General features: G+C 37.6%; 1 protein-coding gene and 1 non-coding gene across 2 annotated transcripts in view; one reads left to right on the top strand and one right to left on the bottom strand.

Annotated features, from left to right (window-relative positions):
• TTC29 (tetratricopeptide repeat domain 29) overlaps window positions 1-22,018 on the top strand; it is a 253,090-nt gene that overhangs the window by 76,697 nt on the left and 154,375 nt on the right. Inside the window, exons 7-8 of the mRNA XM_061140907.1 lie at window positions 5,563-5,775; window positions 13,319-13,404. Of these exons, the coding sequence (XP_060996890.1) occupies window positions 5,563-5,775; window positions 13,319-13,404 (299 nt within the window). The remainder of the gene's footprint in view (window positions 1-5,562; window positions 5,776-13,318; window positions 13,405-22,018) is intronic.
• On the bottom strand, window positions 10,781-10,873 carry LOC133058134 (small nucleolar RNA SNORD116). Its single transcript, XR_009693245.1, has one exon. It is a non-coding gene; the product is annotated as a small nucleolar RNA SNORD116 (small nucleolar RNA).

Raw genomic sequence — 22,018 nt, 5'->3', positions numbered from 1 at the left:
TGCCACTGGATAACTTTAGAAATGATTCCCTACATTCAAGAAGGGCTGGAAAACTCTTCTTCCTCTATGTAGGCACCTCGGTTTAAAACAGTGCTGATCACTACTATATATAAAATAGATAACTAATAAGGATCTACTATTAGTTACAGCACAGGTAATTCAATGCTCAAAATAACCTACATGGAAAGAGAATCTAAGAAAGAATGGATATATGTATTATGTATACAAATGACTGATTTCCTGTGCCTTACACCTGAAACTATCACAACATTATAAATGAACTATCCTCCAATAAAAATTTAAAAAGAAATAAACAAACAGGGCTGATCAGAACCCCCCGGGACCTCCTCTGTGGCAAAGTGGTTGAGGAAGCAAACATAAAGCCCTGAGTAGCTGGCTGTGATCACAGGTTGGGACTATGTATGTGACATCCTAGGTACCCTCACCCCACGGACGTCACCCCACAGTTTAGGTTAAAGTAGAGAATTTAGATGCGGACTACAGAGCTGGTTGTACACTAGACTCCCTCAGGGAGAGCAGTGAGAAGCACATAACTCTGTAGTATCTGTTCGTTCATGTTGGAAGTTCTTGTGACTACCTGAATAGGGGCACAGAGTTACAGACCTGGAAGATGCTAGAAATCATGTAACTCCAGCATTGTTTTAACTTGAGAGCTTTATGTCCAGACAATCTGACTTACTCCATCTAAGTTTTCCAACTTGCTCTGATATGGTAGAACCAAGCTCTTTGGGTGGCTTGGTGATCCTGGATTTAAACCTTAAACATCATCTTTTAGCAATTTGAGTCATTTAATGTTTGTGAGCCTTAGTGTCCTCTTTGGTGTAAAAATAAAAATCATATTTATCGCACCTGTTTTGAAAGGTTAAATAAGATAATGTATGAGGGAAAAAAGCCTTTTTTGACTAGCAGCCATCGCTCTTTGAGAAACAGTAGTTATCTGTATCTTTTACTGAGTATCTTGGCCTATGCTCCTTTCTAATAGCAGAACTCAAGTACATAAGAGCTTAACTTTGGCTTGTAATTATCAGCTAGGCAGTACACTGATACTAGTCCCCACTGCTTAATCAAAAATCAAACTCAACTGAAAAGTCTATTTCTCAATAATTCCAAGGCCCCCTTCCATACTAATCAACTGAAACCAATGTCCCAAGAACCTCTCTTATTTCATTTCTGCATAGACAGCCTGTGCAGGATATCTGATGACATCAGTAACCGGGAGAGAAGTCTGCCTTGTTTGGAATACCGAGACACAGTCCCCACCTTTCTCCCTGCCTTCCCCATCTTCATCCCCCTCCCCATTTCCTCGATATCTTCTTTCCCCACTTTGCCCCTCCCTTCCCCTTACTTCCCCTTTCTGCTTGATGTGGATCAAATCTTGGACTCAGTAATCACTTCTCATGTACTGTCTACATCATTATGCATCATTTGCATCTCATTATAATTAGTTGGGTTACCCATAGCGTCCTCTCCTGGCTCTCCTTCTGGAATTCTTAGTGAATCTGTTATTGTATAGCACACCTTTGGACCCTCTTTCCATATGGTTACTGTGTGTGACCACAGATGCTGTCAGGCCCTTCTTAGTCTCCTTATAGTCCCCAATTTTTTTTGGAACTCTCTGGTTTTCTCACAGTTCCCTGTATCCATCCATCCCTATTTACATGACCAAAGAGAAATATGTATCCATACTTTATGAATAAATGGATGCTGGATGAAAAAAAGAACTCTCATATACAATCTTTCCAGGGATACAGAGCTATACTTTGCAGGCAGAAATATAGTTAACAGAGGAAACATAACACACACATATGTCAATGCTCCATTCGAGTTTTAAAAAAGAAATGAGAGTCATGGGTATTTGGAGAAAGGTGTTTCTACTGAGTGGTGCTGCAGGAGAGAGGTGAAAAACTGTGCCTGCTTTTGTGGGAGGTGGGAGAAAATTTGTCAGTTAGATGTAAAGACAGAACAGGAAACTTCAACCGTGAGTATTTGTATCAAAATGAAAAAGAACTTGGCATTATTTTAAAATAGCTCCTATTACATATTTCTTTTAACACACTTACATATTTTGATGCTAGAAACAGTAGCAAATGCCAGTAATCAGAAAGAAAAACAGAAAACAAACCATTCATCACCCAGGTAACACTGATACTGCTTTGTAAATGTTTTCTGGTGATTTTCAGTATTTTCACTTATCATAAGCACCTGTCCATGTAATCAAATATTCTTCTGTAGTATCATATTTATGACTTTGTAGTCTTTTATCATGTGAAAATTTCATTATACAAGTTTATAAACAGCTCAGCATCACAAGCCACCCCCTCCCATGTTTCTTTGCCGATATACCCTCCTTCTGCAAGGGGCTCAGACTGGTCACGTCTTTACTGAATTTTTGTACAGATCATTTCCTGATTATGTATCTCTGTTATGTTTCTTTGAAAATACTACTTCTTTATATGTGCATTTTAATATTTATTTTGATAACAAATTCAATGCAAAAATCAGTTCAGTTCAGTTGCTCAGTCGTGTCTCACTCCTTGCAACCCCATGGACTGTAGCACGCCAGGCTTCCCTGTCCATCACCAACTCCTGGAGCTCACTCAAACTCATGTCCATTGAGTCAGTGATGCCATCCAACCATCTAATCCTCTGTCGTCACCTTTTTCTCCACCTTCAATCTTTCCCAGCATCAGGGTCTTTTCTAGTGAGTCAGTAGGAAGAAATTATATGCAATAGTCATAGCAGGGGACTGTTCAACATGTAATGTGCAATGCATCTTTTTTTCCATTGTGTATTTTTATAGCTTTATTGAGATGTAGTTGACATAAAATATTATATAGGTTTAATGTATACAATGTATTGATTTGATATAGTTACATGTTGCGAAATGATTCTGACTGTAGGGTTAGTTAACACCTCTATGGTGCATCTTATTTAGGGAAATTGAGCCTAATATGCCCTACATAGGGTCCTTTAATCAGTCATGATTATATTTTCATCAGGACTCAACTACATATTTTATTGGAAGAATATCTTGTACTTAAAAGAAAATAAATAGTGGTTATATTTCATTTGGCCTGTGGATTTAAAAAAAAATTATCATTATGCCGACTGGTAAAAGTAGCTATGTTTATTGAGCACCTACTCTGTATCAGATATTGAACATATGTTAATTCATTTCTCACAATAACACCTTGAATAGTTACACTATAATCTTGTTTGCAGAAGCCTTACTTTTGGGCACAGAGAGGGTAGTAGTTAGCCTGAGGCTAAACAGCAGAAGGGCTTCCCAGGTGGTGCTAGTGGTAAAGAACCTACCTGCCAGTGCAGACGTAAGAGATGCACGTTGCATCCCTGGGTCGGGAAGATACCCTGGAAGAGAGCATGGCAATCCACTCCAGTAGTCTTGCTTGGAGAACCCCATGGACAGAGGAGCCTGGTGAGCTATGATCCATTGGGTCGCATAGAGTTGCACATGACTGAAGTGACTTAGCACGCATGCATGCAAATAGCAGAAATGGTACAAGTGGGATAGGAACTCAGACTGTCTACTTGGAGCCTACAGTTACTGTTAAATACTATTATTGGAATGCCTAGGTGTAAGTGCTTTTTCAGTGAATTCCAGTTAAGTAACTCCAATACCATTACAGAGTATTTATATTACAGGATTTTGTGCACATTTCTACAAGTCAGTTCACAAGTAAAATACAGTCTGTAGCGGGGAACTACAAACTACCCTTCCAGAAATGTGCTTGCTCACATTTTAAGGAATCAAATGACTGTAAATTAGAGTTTTGGCTTTGAGAAGATATATTTTCAACTATATCATAAAATACAATTAAGAAGGATATTTGTTACCTTTTATTATTTAAAATTAAGCAGAGTATACAAAGTCTTCTTGGGAAGTTCAGACTTTCAGAAGTAGTTTAAAGCTCCATAATATTTAAATTTGAAATCTGAAGCAAATGCAACCTCTCTCAAGATACCTCAGTTATTGAGAATGAAGAATTGCTGCTTTACTGAGATAACAGGACAGCAGAGGGGTTTAGAACATGGGCTCTGGAATCAGACTGCCCAGATCTGCTAAGCCACTGGCCATGCAATCTTGGGCAAAATTGTTTTTTTTTAAATTAATTAATTAATTATTTATTTATTTTTAGCTGTGCTGCATCTTTGTTGCCACACAGGATTTTCTCTAGTTGCAGCAAACAGGGCCTGCCCTCTAGGTGAGGTGCTCGGCTTCCCACTGCAGTGGGTTCTCCTGTGGAGCACGCAGCTCTGGAGTGCTCAGCCTTCAGGAGTTGCGGCATGCGGGCTCAGCGGTTGTGATCCCCAGGCTCTGGGGCACAGACTGGATAGCTGTGGCCCACAGACTCAGTTGCTCCACAGCATGTGGGGTATTCCAGGGTCAGGGACCAGACTTGTGTCTCCTGCACTGGCAAGTGAATTCTTTACCACTGAGCCGCCAGGGAAGCTCACGGGCAAAATTCTTAACCTCACTCTTTTCTTCTGTAAAATGGAATCATAACAAATCTATATTCCACAGGACTGTTCTGATGATTAAATGAGAAATGCATATATAGTACACAGCACCCATCCCTTGCATGCATCATGTTGAGTAAATAAATGTTAGCTAATATGATTCTTGTTAATAATTATTACTTAACATTCACACCATTTCTAAACATATTCAATTCTCATTAATTTCTACTAGCCCAAGTATATCCCTTTAACAAGTGTCCATCCAAAATCAGTGCTGACTATTCACAGTAGCTAGGACATGGAAGCAACCTAGATGTCCATCGGCAGACGAATGGATAAGAAAGCTGTGGTACATATACACAATGGAACATTACTCAGCTATTAAAAAGAACTCATTTGAATCAGTAAATGAGGTGGATGAAACTGGAGCCTATTATACAGAGTGAAGTAAGTCAGAAAGAAAAGCACCAATGCAGTATACTAACGCATATATATGGAATTTAGACAGATGGTAACGATAACCCTATATGCAAGACAGCAAAAGAGACACAGATATAAAGAACAGACTTTTGGACTCTGTGGGAGAGAAGGCGAAGTTGGAATGATTTGAGAGAATAGCATTGAAACATATATATTACCATATGTGAGACAGATCACCAGTCCAAGTTCGATGCATGAAACGGGGCACTCAAAGCCGGTGCACTGGGACAACCCTGACGGATGGGATGGGGAGGGAGATGGGAGAGGGGTTCAGGATGGGGGACACGTGTACACCCATGGCTGATTCATATCAATGTATGGCAAAAGCCACCACAATACTCTAATTAGCCTCCAATTAAAATAAATTAATTTTAAAAAATCAGTGCTGAATCTCAGATCCATATTGAGATAGTTCCTTTCAATCGGCTGAAGTCCTCTTCAGCCTTAGAAAGGCTTGAATGCATTCCATGATTCCACCCTCCTTCACCCCACTTTAATAGTAAAGCGTAAGAAGTATTTAAAATATTTGAAGCTATGTTCTGGTCTGTGGTTGGTATTTATGAATGGCTTTTTATTCCTCAGGTCAGCTTCTGGAAGCTGCGGAGCATTATGAAGCCTTCCATCAATTGACGCAAGGGCGGATATGGAAGGATGAGACAGGCCGCGTTCTCAACTTGTTAGCCTGCGAGAGTCTCCTGAGGACCTACAGATTACTCTCAGACAAAATGCTGGAAAATAAAGAATACAAACAGGCCATCAGAATTCTAATAAAAGCTTGTGAAATAGCCAAAGAAGGTGGGTGGAAAAAAGCACTCTCACACTGCTGCCTTTAATGGGCAGACGCTGCTTCTCCCAAGAGGGAGGTAAAAACCGTCAAGTGTTTGGGTGATTATTTCCTATGAAATGCAGAGACAAATGCCATCAATATACTTTCAAGTTTCACTGTAAAACAGAGGGGCCTTAGTGCTGACAACAAGAAATCCATTAGTTTCTTGAAAGCTTTATCTCCAAAATTGCAACCCTCTGGGAGTAATGTGATAAACCAATAAACCCATAATGAGAAGGTAAGGTCATTTGCAAAAGTTAAGGGGGTGTGTGTATGTGTATGTGTGTGTTTGTGTGTGCATGTGCGCATGGGTGTGTGCACACACATGTGCACGCTTAAAGTCATATATTTCTTAAAATCTGAGAGACCTTTCACTGTTTGTAAATTCCCTTTTGTCAGGTAATAGGAAATATATGATGGATATTAAGTTAGGAATAACAGGAAGATGAGGTTTAATATATTTAGACCCTTGCCTGTCAAGGTGTGTGGCCTTTGGACTGACAGCATCAGCATCACCTGGAAGCTTGTAAGATATGCAGCATCTCCAACCCCGCTCCAGACTGACTGCATCGGGATCTGCAGGTTTGCAAGATCCCCAGGTGATTCATATGCACACTCACAGTGGTGAAAATGCTTTTGTGAGAGCTGATCACATGCTTGGTATTCTGTATCATTTGCATATGTGTAAAATATAAAGAAAAATTTGGAACATACACTCATAAGCTTTTACTTTGTGATATGCAAAGTAAAATAAATTACCTCAGTAATTTATTAATAGAGTAGCCCTTTCATGAAGGAAGAAAAGATGGAAGTTATGCCCTTGAACCAAAGTTCTTTAGCTTGTGTTTATATTTAATCAGTTGGTTTACTGAGTAACAAATGGCTTATTTGGAGTAAACAGGACTGATAATCTGGGTTTGATTTTAATTTTTTAAAGAGTGAAAGTAAAATCTTAGCTTATTCTCTCTGTTACTTTCTAAAAATATTATTAGTTGAAATAAATATAACATTGAAAGATGTATCCCACTGAATGAACTGCTTTTGAATGAATGGTGATCGAGTACCTTCCCCAAAGGGGTAAACACTGACATAAATAGTTAGCTCTTAGATCAATTTCAGCAACTAACTTTAGTCATGTGAAAAGTTATGTGGAATTTTAATGTAAGTTAATGTTATCAGGTAGGAAAAGGTATTTCACTTTAGGTTCACATTTGCTGATTTGTAAGGTAATTAACAAAGAAAGCAAAGTTCTTAGGGTCTCTTCCAACAATTAGAGCCTGCCAAGCAGTCTCCTTTCTGAAAGCATCTCTCACTTTCCAAAGGACAGATGAAGAGAATAGGAGAAAACCAACTTCTTATGCTGTGATAATTTTGAGTATCTTTTGAAACCAATAAATATTTGTGCCCATATTTTTCATATAAGAAAGAGCACAGGTTAGAAGATGGCACAGTATCTCACAGAGCTCTGACAGCTGCTGAAATGCTCTGGAACAAATCACTCCTTCTTGTTGCCTTCTACTTTGGACAGGGAGCCTGAAGCAGCAAGCTGATGATTGCATGGCTTGCCTCCCACATTGGAATACATTGTATTTGAAGAGGACTGGTATCCGTAGTGCACCAGCTCCTTTGTTAGGGCGCCTTTGTGTAATGCACAAGTATAGCATCAGCCATACAGTGGTCTCATGACTCTAGTATTCTATTATCTTCATATTTCAGTCATCATTGGTCTTCAGTAAATTCACCAAGTTGTACAAACATCAACACCCATACTCACTAGAAGTCATGCCCCACGCCTTTCTTCCCCTAGTAACCTAGTAACCATTCATCTTTCTGTCGCTGTGCATTTACCTCTTCTGGATAGTTCACACAAATGGAGTTATACTATGTATGTTCTTTTGTGTCTAGTTTCTTTCAATTAGCATCATATTTTCAAAGTTTATGAATCCTGTAGCATGTATCACTACTTCATATTTATAGCCAAATAATACACTATTGTATGATTATTATCACATTTTCTTTATCCATTCATCAGTTGATGGACATTTATGTTGTTCCCACCTTTTGTCTGTGATGAGTAATGGTACTCTGAGCATTTGTGTATATGTTTTCAGTTCCTCTGGGTGTATACCTAGTTGTGGAATTGCTGGGTCATGTAACTCTATGTTTCCCTTATTGTTGTTCTTCTTCAGTCGCTCAGTCATGTCTGACTCTTTATGACCCCATGGACTGCAGCACGCCAGGCTTCACTGCCCTTCACCATCTCCCAGAGCTTGCTCAAAATCATGTCCATGGAGTTGGTGATGCCATCCAACCATCTCATCCTCTGTCATCCCTCTCTCCTCCTGCCTTCAATCTTTCCCAGCATCAGGGCCTTTTCTAATGAGTCAGCTCTTGGCATCAGTTGGCCAAAGTATTGGAGCTTCAGCTTCAGCATTGGTCTTTCCAATGAATATTCAGGATTGACTTACTGAGGAACTGGCAAAGAGTTTTCCCAAGTCACTGAACTGTTTTACATTCCCATCAACAATATATAAAGGGTTTCACTTTAGCCACCTCTTCACCAGCACTTGTTGCTCTGTCTTTTTATTATAGTCATCTTTAGTAGGTATAAAGTGATATCTCACTGAATTTTTTTGCGTATCCCTGTTGGTTAATGATGTTGAACATCTCTGTGTGTTTACCGTCCATTTGTGTGTCTTCTTTGCAGACATGTGTATTCAGTTTCTTTGCCCATTTTTAATTGGGTTATTTTTCTTTTATTATTGAGTTATAAGAATCTTCTAATATTCTAGAGCAAGTCCTTCATCAGATTTGTGATTTGAAAACACTGGGTTTTCTTTTCCCTTTCTGATGGTGTCCACTGAGGGCCAAGTTTTTAATTTGATAAAGCCCAAAGTAATGTATTCCTTCTTCTGTTGTTTATGCTTTTGATATCACAACTCTGAAGGTTTCCACTAATCCAAAGTCATGAAGATTTCTATATTTTAATCTAAGAGTTTTTTAGTTTTAAGTCCTATATTTAGGGGGGTGTGTGTGTCAAGAGGGTCCAACTTCATGTTTTGCATGTGGGTGTCCAGTTGCCCCAGTACTAGTTGTTGAAAATGCACTTCTTTCTCAGTCTTGTCTTGGGACTGTTGATAAGTTTAATTGACCATAAATGTGAGGGCTGGTGTCAGAGGCCATCTTTGTCTTCTTCCTGATCTTGGGGTAAAAGCTGTCTTTCACCATTATGTTTAATGTTAGCTGTGGGGGTTTTTGTAGATACTTTTTTTTAACAAGTTGAGGAAGTTCCCCTCTATTCTAAATTTGTTGAGGGTTTTTTTAATCATAAAAAGGGTTGGATTTTGTGAAATGTCTTTTTCTGCATCTATTAAGATGAAAATGTGGTTTTTCCTTTCTGTTAAAAATAGTATATTACATGGATTGATTTGCACATTTTGAATCAACCCTAAATTCCTGGGATAAATCCAGCTTGATCCTGGTGTTTAATCCTTTTTATATACTCCTGGATTGGCTTTGCTGGTAATTGTTGGGAATTGTCTATATTTATGATGGATGCTGGCTTGTAGTTTTCTTTTCCTGTGGTGTATTTTGATGTCAAAATAATAGTGGCTTCATAGAATGATTTGGGAAGTTTTTTCTCTTAGTTTTTGGAGGACTCTGTGAAGAATTGGTGATGATTGCATTTTTAATATTCAGTACTTCATCACTGAAGCTATCTGGGCTTCTTTTGTGGAAAGTACTTGATTTCTTAATTTAAGTTCTTTACTTATTGTGTATCTATTCGTATATTCCATCTCTTCTTGAGTCAGTTTCAGTATTTTGTATCTTTCTATTTTTCCATTTTATCAACTGTATCTAATTTGTTGGTATACCATTGTCCATAATATTCCTTTATAATATTTTTTTTTATCTCTGTAAGAACTGTGGTGATTTCCCTCATTCATTCCTGATTTTCATAATTTGAGGATTTTCTTTTTTTCCTTGTTCAGTCTAGCTAAAGATCTGTCAATTTTGTAGACTTTTTCAATGAACCAATTTTTGGTTTTGTTCATAACCTCTTTTTTTCCTGTTCACTTATTTCCTTTCTAGTCTTTATTATTTCCTTATGTTTGCTTTAAGTTTAATTAGTTCTTCTTTTTCTAGATATTTCCTTTTTTAAAAAACAGGCATTTATAGCTGTACCTGTCCCTCTAGGCTGTGCTTTAGCTGAATCCCACAAGTTTTGGGGTTTTGTATTTTCATTTCCATTCATCTCAAAGTATTTTCTAGTTTACCTTCTCATTTCTTCTTTGATCCAATGATTATTTAGAAGTGTGTTTAATTTCCACATAGTTGTGAGTTTCTCAAATGTTTCTGTTATCTTTAATTTCATTTTCTTGTGGATACCATCTCCTCAGTGATATCTACTACCCTGACAGCTGTATTTAATATTGAAACCTGCTTTTTTCTTTGTATCCCTACTTAGCATTCTCAAATCCCCTTAACCTGCTTAATTTTTTCCCCGAAAATACTTATCACACTGAAACTTACCATATAATTTATTATGTTTATTTTCAATTTTCTGTCTTTTTCTTTTATTTCTCTCAAATATAAACTCCCCAAGGACAGGGAGTTTGTCTGGTTAATGTGCTGGTGGATTCCAAGTGCTGAGAACTGTGCCTGCTGTTTGTTGTTCAGTCATTCAGTCGTGTCTGACTCTTTGCGACCCCGTGGACTGTAGCACGCCAGGCTTCCTGTCCTTCGCTAACTCCTGGAGTTTGCTCAGACTCATGTCCATTGAGTCCATGATGCCATCCAACCATCCCATTCTCTGTTGCCCCCTTCTACCTTGTATAGGATGGTCCTAATAAATAAGCACTGAGTAAATGAATGAGTGAATGTGGTTAGCCAGATAACAAAAGGAAGGTTTAGGGCACATTTTATTTATTTATTTATTTATTTTAAATTTTTTTTATTTTTTGGCAACGTGCTGGACCTCAGTTTCGATGAGGAGACGGTAGTGAGTTCTCACTCATTTTGTTCAGATTTTCCAAGGAATGCATGAGAGGGTGTCGTCATCGATCTAGGGCACATTTTAATAAAACATTTGAGTTGCTCCCAAGAACATTTTCTCTGTCCATTATTCCACCTGGGATGACTTCCTCTTTGGATTCTCTAGTAAACATACTAGGATAAGAATGAACAGTTTAGTTTTGAAAATAAAAACGTACTAATTTCTTTAAGATAAGTGATTATTGACTTGAGTAGTATGGCTAATATAAATTTAACCCACTCAGGCAAATAACACAATATAAATAATATTTGACACTTTTTTTCTTTTGTATGTCACTGTTGAGTGTGTCAGTCAACTGTACTACATTTTCCGTCGTTATTTTATTACTTTCAGTTTATCTTAACTTCATCTCAATTAGTAAACAGGAAGTTCTTATACTTAAATCCTATTTTAAAACTATTATTTGGTGTAATCTGTTTCAATTAGCTGTTTCAAAATCTTTCTGTCTACAGGAATAGATTTTTTTTCTAGTTCTTTGGGTTGCTTTTTACATAAAGTTTAATGCAAACGATGATCCTGTATGCAAACATGCAGTTGTCACTGTTTTACACCATTTAACACAGCAAGTACAAGTCTCAAGTAATCAACCTTTAACTATCGAAGAGGCAACTTCCCACCATAGTCTTTTCCTTCTACCCCTTCTTTTCCTTCCCTAGTCCCACCTTTCTCCCCAGCAGTCATAAGCCTATAGCAGAGAAAAAGTGAGGACCCAGCTGAATTATGAGTTCAGATTTCCCAGACTGAATCACTAGCATCATCAACTCTGCTGAAGTGAGATCTTGAGGGTGTAATTCTCTGCAACTGATGAAATTGTCAGAGAAGAGAAAATATACTGTCACCGGCATTTGCTGTCCTGTTTCCTGCAGCCTTCCAGTCGAGCCAGTGCTTCACAGGAGGTAGTTCAGTGAGTGCCGAGTGTGTGTGTGCAGTGTAGAGAATTGCTAGCTCCTGTGGAAACCCCTCATGGTGGGAATGCAGAGTGCAGAAATCTATGGATCTTTACTTTCCAGAGATACAAAATGAGGGTACATCTGTCAGCACTTGCATTACCCAGGACTTAGGTAACATTAAAAGGCAAACACTTCCAAAGGTAAAAGAGAATAGTATTATTTTTTAAAATAAGAACCTCCCATGATTCTTGCAAGTATATTAGATTTACATATTAAAGTTTGTGCATTATACGTTAGTAAAGTATCTATTTATTAGACAGTGTGATGTATGTCTTGTTGAAGCACATGTTGCTGCTGCTGCTGCTGCTGCTAAGTCGATTCAGTCGTGTCCGACTCTGTGCGACCCCATAAACCGCAGCCCAACAGACTCCCCCGTCCCTGGGATTCTCCAGGCAAGAACACTGGAGTGGGTTGCCATTTCCTTCTCCAATGCATGAAAGTGAAAAGTGAAAGTGAAGTCGCTCAGTCGTGTCTGACTCTTAGCGACCCCATGGACTGCAGCCCACCAGGCTCCTCCGTCCATGGGATTTTCCAGGCAAGAGTACTGGAGTGGGGTGCCATTGCCTTCTCTGGAAGCACATGTTACATGTTTACATATTTGGGGAAGAAAAATTTGATAATGCTTGGAATAAAGCACATCCTACAAAAATTAGAAAAGCTAAATTCCTTGTGAAAAGATGGTGAAAAGCATTTACCAGTCACTAGCAAGGAAAAATGTGTTTGGATTTCAAAATATGCATGGAACTTTATACCAAGAAACCAAGCTCTGGCATTCTCACCCAAGTTTTAAGCAATAACTTTACAACTAAACCTAGTTAAGGCCATAATTCCTTAATTTGCTAATTATCTGCCCTATTGGAGACTTAGCTGAATGCCAGTCTGTGTGTGTATGTGTATTTGTGCACCAAGTAAGGCTGATACTCTTTATCAGTTATTTCATGTATGTAGTCACAGGTATGGTGAATGATTGTAGGTTTTACATAGTGGTACATGCATACTAAGTTGCTTTCATCATGTCTGACTCTTGGTGACCCTGTGGACTGCCAGACTCCTCTGTCAGTGGGATTCTACAAGCAAAAATACTGGAGTGGGTTGCATGCCCTCCTCCAGGGGATCTTCCCAACCCATGGATCAAACCCATGCCTCTTAAGTCTCCTACATTGGTAGGCAAGTTCTTTACCATTAACCCTACCTGGGAAGCCCTTATGTGGGTGACTGGTATATAAATTATATACGGATGTCAAAATGCTAAGACTGGATTTTGTACACAGAGGAAACTCATCATAATTATATTGCTAATACACCTTATTCTAACATCTGTGACCCAGGTAAATTGTATTAATGTCAGCCTTTTTGATCAGTACACAGCTAGGCTTCAGGGGTTGTTGATATAAATCTGTATACTTTGTTATAATAACTTTCCACTGTCTTGAAAAGCAGAGACTCTGTTTGTGGTAATAAGCCCGTCTTCAATACCGTAATATATTTTCTACATTTTTGTTTTAGGAAATGACAGAAAGATGGAAGGAGAGGCTTCCTATTACTTGGGCTTAGCGCACTTGGCTGCTGGAGAGTATGAGACAGCATTAGCAGTAAGTCCAAGGAGACTTTTCATCACTGCCACTTTTAATTTCTATTTTATTGTATTTGTTTTATTGTATGTTGTTGTAAGGCCAACAGGAATGGAATGGGCCTGATGTCAGTGTACCTGTTTATGGAGACTAAAGCAGAATGGCAATGTCCTAGAAGCATTAAAAATTGGTTTTACTGATGAAGTTAAATATATCAAATAGTGGGACCCTCCACTCCCATAGCACCAAGGACAAGAGGAAATGGATTTAAATTGCAGCAAAAAGTATACAGTAAAAAAAATTATAGTAAACTTATGATGTGATTTGGGACATTTTTCTTAGAAAAGACTGTGGTTAATAAGCAACAGATTGAATTCCATTGTTGTGGACTTTTCATTTGTGGGAGTTCGGGGAGAGGGCAAAAAATGGGGAAGGCATAGCTAGTCCCAATCTGAGAGGTAGCCTGTTTCATGATACAAATCACTGTTTGCCTATTTTATGATCAGGCTTAGTGTGTTTGACACACAAAAAAATGTCAAGAGCTATCTTTTCTAGAGCAGAAATAATTTTTCTCCCATTCTTCTCTTACCTCTAATACATTTCAAGTGTAGCTTCATATTTAATCTTGTTTACATCTCAGGTAATAATCCTATTTGACATGGAGTATTGGCTTTATTTTCAGCTTTAAGGAGCTCTTACTGGCTCTTTTAGTTATTCATGCTATGTAGCATTCCTATAATTGGGCTAGATGCATTCTTTATTGTCCTTAAAATTGGGTCATCATAGGAAACTTGGCTTTTCCTAGTTGACTCTTCCGCTTAATATTTTTTAGTTAATGACTTGCATTCAGCAAGGCTGTTGTGTTCCAGATACTTTCAGGAGCACAGAAGCCAACAAGATGCATATTTCCCTTTAGGAGCTAATTTAATTAGGGTGACCAACTTGTAAACAACTATAATTCACAACAGGATGGACAGGGGGTTTCTGAATTCAGAGAAAAGTATGTATTTAGTTCAATACTGAAAATCAAGAGGGTTGCACAGAAGAACTTTGAAGGGGTAGGATATTTACAGGCAGAAAGTGTGAGAGTCATGGATAATGGAGTATTAGTCAAACACTCATTCACATACACTCAATATGAACATTTGAGAAAGCTTGAGAAGCATTGAATTGTTATGTGCAAGGTAGGATACAGGAGGAGATCAAGCTGGAAAATTAAGTGAAAACTAGCTTAAAGAAACTCCCCCCACCTCATCACATGGCAAGTGCATGGCAAAATAAATTCAAACAATGCCATAGTGTTTACAGTGAAAATAAATCTTCCTTCTAGCCCTATACTCAGTCTCACAGTTTTCTCAAGGGCAATTATAGTTACAAGTTTCTGGTTTATCCTGCCAAAAATTTTCATGTATATGCCTGGCATATAAGTACATGTATATGTGTGTCCATTTTGTTGTTTACAAAATAGTAAGTTTTTATACACACCATTCTGCCTCCTGAATTAACTTCCTCCATACTAATGCATATCTAGACAGGTCTCATTTTAAAAAGGACTCACGGTGTCCCGTGGTATAGCTATACTCTAAGGGATTTAACCATCTCCTGTTGGGCATTTAGGTTATCTCTAATAAGTTTTTTTTTCTTTTCTTAAAATTAATTAATTTATTTTAATTACTTTACAATATTGTAGTGGTTTTTGCCATACATCGACATGAATCAGTCACAGGTGCACATGTGTCCTCCCATCCTGAACTCTCTCCTGCCTCCCTCCCCACCCCATCCCTCTGGGGTGGCCCAGAGCACCTACCGGCTTTGAGCGCCCTGCTTCATGCCTTGAACTTGTGCCGGTCTTCTGTTTTACACATGGTAATACACATGTTTGAATGCTATTCTCTCCTATCATCTCACCCTCGCCTTCTCCCTCAGAGTCCAAAAGTCTGTTCTTTACATCTGTGTCTCTTTTGCTGCCTTGCATATAGGGTCATCGTTACCATCTTTCTAAATGCCATATATATGCATTAATATATTGTATTGGTGTTTCTCTTTCTGACTTAACTTCACTGTATAATGGGCTCCAGTTTCATCCGTCTCGTTAGAACTGACTCAAATGTGTTCTTTTTATAGCTAAATAACATTTCACTGTGTATATGTACCCAACTTCCTTATCCATTCATCTGCTGATGGGCATCTAGGTTGCTTCCATGTCCTGGCTGTTGTGAACAGTGCTGCAGTGAACACTGAGGTACACGTGTCTCTTTCAATTCTGGTTTCCTCGGTGTGTATGCCCAGGAGTGGGATTGCTGGGTCATATGACAGTTCTATTTCCAGTTTTTTAAGGAATCTCCACACTGTTCTCTATAGCAGCTGTACCAGTTTGCATTCCCACCAATCAGTTTTTATCACAGAGTATAGCAGTGAACAGCTTTGTGCTGAAGTGAGAGATGATCTACAGAGTAAATTCCTACAGGTGGAAATGCTGAATTAGAGAGAAGGTGAATTTAAAAATAAATTTTTTATTTCTGATCTTCACTTCAAAGACACTTCACAAATTTATAGTCATGTAACAATAACAATAAGTGAAAGTGCCTGCTTTCTCAGGAGCTATTTGTATTTTAAGAATTTAGACATATAGTTAATATGTGTTGTGAATGTCTTTCCAGGCCATTATTTAAGGTATTTTTTTTTTTTTATTAATTGGAGGACAATTTCTTTACAATGTTGTGTTAGTTTCTGCCATACAACAAGGTAAATCAGCCATAAGTACAGGCCATTGTTTTTTTACCTTATGAAATTCTTTCATCCTGAGCGTTTAGATATGTATGTGGTCAAATTTGTCAATTTCTTCTTGTATGATTTCTGGACATTCTTAGAAAGACTACTCATTCCAAATACAGTTTTTTTAAGAATTAGAAATTTATTCTAATTCCAAGATCATATTTTTTAATCTGTTGGGGGATTGGAGAGTCTTAAATGCTTTACTGGGGAATGTGAAGCTCATTTTTTAAGCAATGTGGAATATTTGATGACTTTGATGAGGCTGATGACATGATCTCCTTAATTCTCTCACAGTTGTTTATTGAGCACCTTGTGACAGACATCATGCTAGGCACTGGATCTGATCATCCTCACGCTGACAAAGTGCTCTGTTAGTTTTGGCCTTTGCCTTCTTATATTCAGTCTATCATTAGTTCTTATCATCAACTCCATACACTCTGTTTATTCTCTCACTCGTATTTTAATTTATGTTAGAATATTTTCAGATTTTCAGTATCTTGCCCCTATATTCAACTACTATCTCTCAGAAATTTCTTCTCCTTTCCAAAATGTTGTCCATCTGTTTAAGGATTTTTATGTGATTTTTTTCTCAAAGAATCTTGACATAGAAAAATGTGTAATGTGTCACACATAAATATCCCTAATTAATGGTTCTCATGAAGTGAAACAGAAGGGACTCTGAAATTTTGCTAATTTTGATCTTGATTTAAAGACTTTAATTTATTAGTTAATGATTAATACATGTAATTGGAGAAGGAAATGGCAACCCACTCCAGTATTCTTGCCTAGAGAATCCTGTGGATGGAGGAACCTGAAGGGCTGCTGTCCATAGGGTCGCACAGAGTCAGACATGACTGAAGCAACTTAGCATGCATGCATGCATTGGAGAAGGAAATGGCAACCCACTCCAGTTTTCTTGCCTGGAGAATCCCAGGGACGGAGGAGCCTGGTGGGCTGCCGTCTGTGGGGTCATACAGAGTCAGACACGACTGAGGTGACTTAGCAGCAGCAGCAGCAATACATTTAATAGAAGAATATGTTGACAAGTATATGAGTGAGATTTGGCCATCCAATCCTTGCTGACAAAGCATTCTTTATTGAATTATGAACTAGCACTAAACTAAAAACAAATAATGGATTTTCTTAGAGCTGAAGTACCTGCTAATGGGGAAAGTCCATTTGGTGAAGAGAAGCGATGGTTCCTATAATAAACCTGTGCAGAAGGTCACAGAGACCCTGACATTTAAAAGAGAAGAAAGCTACCCATGTACATCAGGTGCTGAGGAAAGAAGTAGTAATTCCCTTCGACCATTGTCAATTTCCACCTGAAAATTTCCAAGTAGAGTAAATTCTTAATTTTAGAAAATAAATGTATCTTACGAAGTCCTAAGATTTCACATTTCTTTTTTTAAAATTTTTTTATTTTTTATTTTTTCATTTATTTTTATTAGTTGGAGGCTAATTACTTCACAATATTGCAGTGGGTTTTGTCATACATTGACATGAATCAGCCATGGAGTTACATGTATTCCCCATCCCGATCCCCCCTCCCACCTTCCTCTCCACCAAATTCCTCTGGGTCTTCCCAGTGCACCAGGCCCGAGCACTTGTCTCATGCATTCCACCTGGGCTGGTGATCTGTTTCACTATAGATAATATACGTGCTGTTCTCTCGAAACATCCCACCCTCGCCTTCTCCCACAGGGTCCAAAAGTCTGTTCTGTACTTCTGTGTCTCTTTTTCTGTTTTGCATACAGAGTTATCATTACCATCTTTCTAAATTCCATATATATGTGTTAGTATGCTGTAATGTTCTTTGTCTTTCTGGCTTACTTCACTCTGTATAATGGGCTCCAGTTTCGTCCATCTCATTAGAACTGATTCAAATGAATTCTTTTTAATGGCTGAGTAATATTCCATGGTGTATATGTACCACAGCTTCCTTATCCATTTGTCTGCTGATGGGCATCTAGGTTGCTTCCATGTCCTGGCTATTAGAAACAGTGCTGCGATGAACATTGGGGTGCATGTGTCTCTTTCAGATCTGGTTTCCTCAGTGTGTATGCCCAGAAGTGGGATTGCTGGGTCATATGGCAGTTCTATTTCCAGTTTTTTAAGAAACCTCCACAATGTTCTCCATAGTGGCTGTACTAGTTTGCATTCCCACCAACAGTGTAAGAGGATTCCCTTTTCTCCACACCCTCTCCAGCATTTATTGCTTGTAGACTTTTGGATAGCAGCCATTCTGACTGGCGTGTAATGGTACCTCATTGTGGTTTTGATTTGCATTTCTCTGATAATGAGTGATGTTGCGCATCTTTTCATGTGTTTGCTAGCCATCTGTATGTCTTCTCTGGAGAAATGTCTGTTTAGTTCTTTGGCCCATTTTTTGACTGGGTCATTTATTTTTCTGGAATTGAGCTTCAGGAGTTGCTTGTATATTTTTGAGATTAATCCTTTGTCTGTTTCTTCATTTGCTATTATTTTCTCCCAATCTGAGGGCTGTCTTTTCACCTTACTTATAGTTTCCTTTGTTGTGCAAAAGCTTTTAAGTTTCATTAGGTCCCATTTGTTTAGTTTTACTTTTATTTCCAATATTCTGGGAGGTGGGTCATAGAGGATCCTGCTGTGATTCATGTCGGAGAGTGTTTTGCCTATGTTCTCCTCTAGGAGTTTTATAGTTTCTGGTCTTACATTTAGATCTTTAATCCATTTTGAGTTTATTTCTGTGTATGGTGTTAGAAAGTGTTCTAGTTTCATTCTTTTACAAGTGGTTGACCAGTTTTCCCAACACCACTTGTTGAAGAGGTTGTCCTTTTTCCGTTGCATATCCTTGCCTCCTTTGTCAAAGATAAGGTGTCCATAGGTGCGTGGATTTATCTCTGGGCTTTCTATTTTGTTCCATTGATCTATATTTCTGTCTTTGTTCCAGTACCATACTGTCTTGATGACTGTGGCTTTGTAGTAGAGTCTGAAGTCAGGCAGGTTGATTCCTCCAGTTCCATTCTTCTTTCTCAAGATTACTTTGGCTATTCAAGGTTTTTTGTATTTCCATACAAATTGTGAAATTATTTGTTCTAGTTCTGTGAAAAATACCGTTGGTAGCTTGATAGGGATTGCATCGAATCTATAGATTGCTTTGGGTAGAATAGCCATTTTGACAATATTGATTCTTCCAATCCATGAACACGGTATGTTTCTCCATCTGTTTGTGTCCTCTTTGATTTCTCTCATCAGTGTTTTATAGTTTTCTATGTATAGGTCTTTTGTTTCTTTAGGTAGATATACTCCTAAGTATTTTATTCTTTTTGTTGCAATGGTGAATGGTATTGTTTCCTTAATTTCTCTTTCTGTTTTCTCATTGTTAGTGTATAGGAATGCAAGGGATTTCTGTGTGTTAGTTTTATATCCTGCAACTTTACTATATTCATTGATTAGCTTTAGTAATTTTCTGGTAGAGTCTTTAGGGTTTTCCTATGTAGAGGATCATGTCATCTGCAAACAGCAAGAGTTTCACTTCTTCTTTTCCTATTTGGATTCCTTTTACTTCTTTTTCTGCTCTGATTGCTGTGGCCAAAACTTCCAAAACTATGTTGAATAGTAGTGGTGAGAGTGGGCACCCTTGTCTTGTTCCTGATTTCAGGGGAAATGCTTTCAATTTTTCACCATTGAGGGTAATGGGTTTGTCATATATAGCTTTTATTATGTTGAGGTATGTTCCTTCTATTCCTGCTTTCTGGAGAGTTTTAATCATAAATGAGTGTTGAATTTTGTCAAAGGCTTTCTCTGCATCTATTGAGATAATCATATGGTTTTTATCTTTCAATTTGTTAATGTGGTGTATTACATTGATTGATTTGTGGATATTAAAGAATCCTTGCATTCCTGGGATAAAGCCCACTTGGTCATGGTGTATGATTTTTTTAATATGTTGTTGGATTCTGTTTGCTAGAATTTTGTTAAGGATTTTTGCATCTATGTTCATCAGTGATATTGGCCTGTAGTTTTCTTTTTTTGTGGCATCTTTGTCTGGTTTTGGAATTAGGGTGATGGTGGCCTCATAGAATGAGTTTGGAAGTTTACCTTCCTCTGCAGTTTTCTGGAAGAGTTTGAGTAGGATAGGTGTTAGCTCTTCTCTAAATTTTTGGTAGAATTCAGCTGTGAAGCCATCTGGTCCTGGGCTTTTGTTTGCTGGAAGATTTCTGATTACAGTTTCGATTTCCTTGCTTGTGATGGCTCAGTTAAGATCTTCTATTTCTTCCTGGTTCAGTTTTGGAAAGTTATACTTTTCTAAGAATTTGTCCATTTCTTCCAAGTTGTCCATTTTATTGGCATAGAGCTGCTGGTAGTAGTCTCTTATGATCCTTTGTATTTCAGTGTTGTCTGTTGTGATCTCTCCATTTTCATTTCTAATTTTGTTAATTTGGTTCTTCTCTCTTTGTTTCTTAATGAGTCTTGCTAATGGTTTGTCAATTTTGTTTATTTTTTCAAAAAACCAGCTTTTAGCTTTGTTGATTTTTGCTATGGTCTCTTTAGTTTCTTTTGCATTTATTTCTGCCCTAATTTTTAAGATTTCTTTCCTTCTGTTAACCCTGGGGTTCTTCATTTCTTCCTTCTTTAATTGCTTTAGGTGTAGAGTTAGGTTATTTATTTGGTTTTTTTCTTGTTTCTTGATGTAAGCCTGTAATGCTATGAACCTTCCCCTTAGCACTGCTTTTACAGTGTCCCATAGGTTTTGGGTTGTTGTGTTTTCATTTTCATTCATTTCTATGCATATTTTGGTTTCTTTTTTGATTTCTTCTATGATTTGTTGGTTATTCAGAAGCATGTTATTTAGCCTCCATATGTTTGAATTTTTAACTATTTTTTTCCTGTAATTGAGATCTAATTTTACTGCACTGTGGTCAGAAAAGATGACTGTAATGATTTCAATTTGTTTGAATTTTCCAAGACTAGATTTATGGCCCAGGATGTGATCTATTCTGGAGAAGGTTCCGTGTGCACTTGAGAAAAAGGTGAAGTTGATTGTTTTGGGGTGAAATGTCCTATAGATATCAATTAGGTCTAGCTGGTCCATTGTGTCATTTAAGGTTTGTGTTTCCTTGTTAATTTTCTGTTTAGTTGATCTATCCATAGTTGTGAGTGGGGTATTAAAGTCTCCCACTATTATTGTGTTAGTATTAATTTCCTCTTTCATACTCGTTAGCGTTTGCCGTACATATTGTGGTGCTGCTATGAAGAGGAAAATATTTTACCAAAAATCACAGTCAAGACCTTATGCAAATTTGGTCCAGCTCCTAAAATCAAACATTGCAACCATAAAGTTATTTTAAGAAAAAGGATGGCCCTATCTAAGTAAATTGTTTTTGTGCATGAATTTTCTTTCTCTGTAAATACTCCATTGCACTTCCTAATCTTAGGAACATCAACTTAGATCAGTCTTAAGTACATTCATTGAGGTATTTCCCATTATTAAGCAGAACTTACCCTCTGAAAGGAGAGGGTATTGATACTTCATTTGATTTTATAGTACTAAATTCTTGTACTATATTTAATTATTCCATATATAAAATAGTATGTTTGCAGACATGTCAGAATCTTTATAATAACTTATAATGCTCTAACACTGATGTTAGCTCTTATATATGGTTAACACAAATCTCTAGCCTTATCAGCAGCATCCCATAGAAAAATGCAAATAAATAATGTATCTGAAAAATAGTTATACTAATATTCTAGTGACTTATGGATTGTTGATAAATATAACAATGGAGGATATGGATTATATTTGTAAAATGACATCATCTTAAGGTTTCACTAAATAATTATAATCAAATTTTATTTATTCTTTGGCTCAACA

The sequence above is a fragment of the Dama dama genome, chromosome 5, assembly GCF_033118175.1.
Source record: "Dama dama isolate Ldn47 chromosome 5, ASM3311817v1, whole genome shotgun sequence".
Lineage (NCBI taxonomy): Eukaryota > Metazoa > Chordata > Mammalia > Artiodactyla > Cervidae > Dama > Dama dama.
The sequence above is the reverse complement of the archived record's forward strand: the minus strand, read 5'-3'. Positions and strand labels throughout refer to the sequence as shown.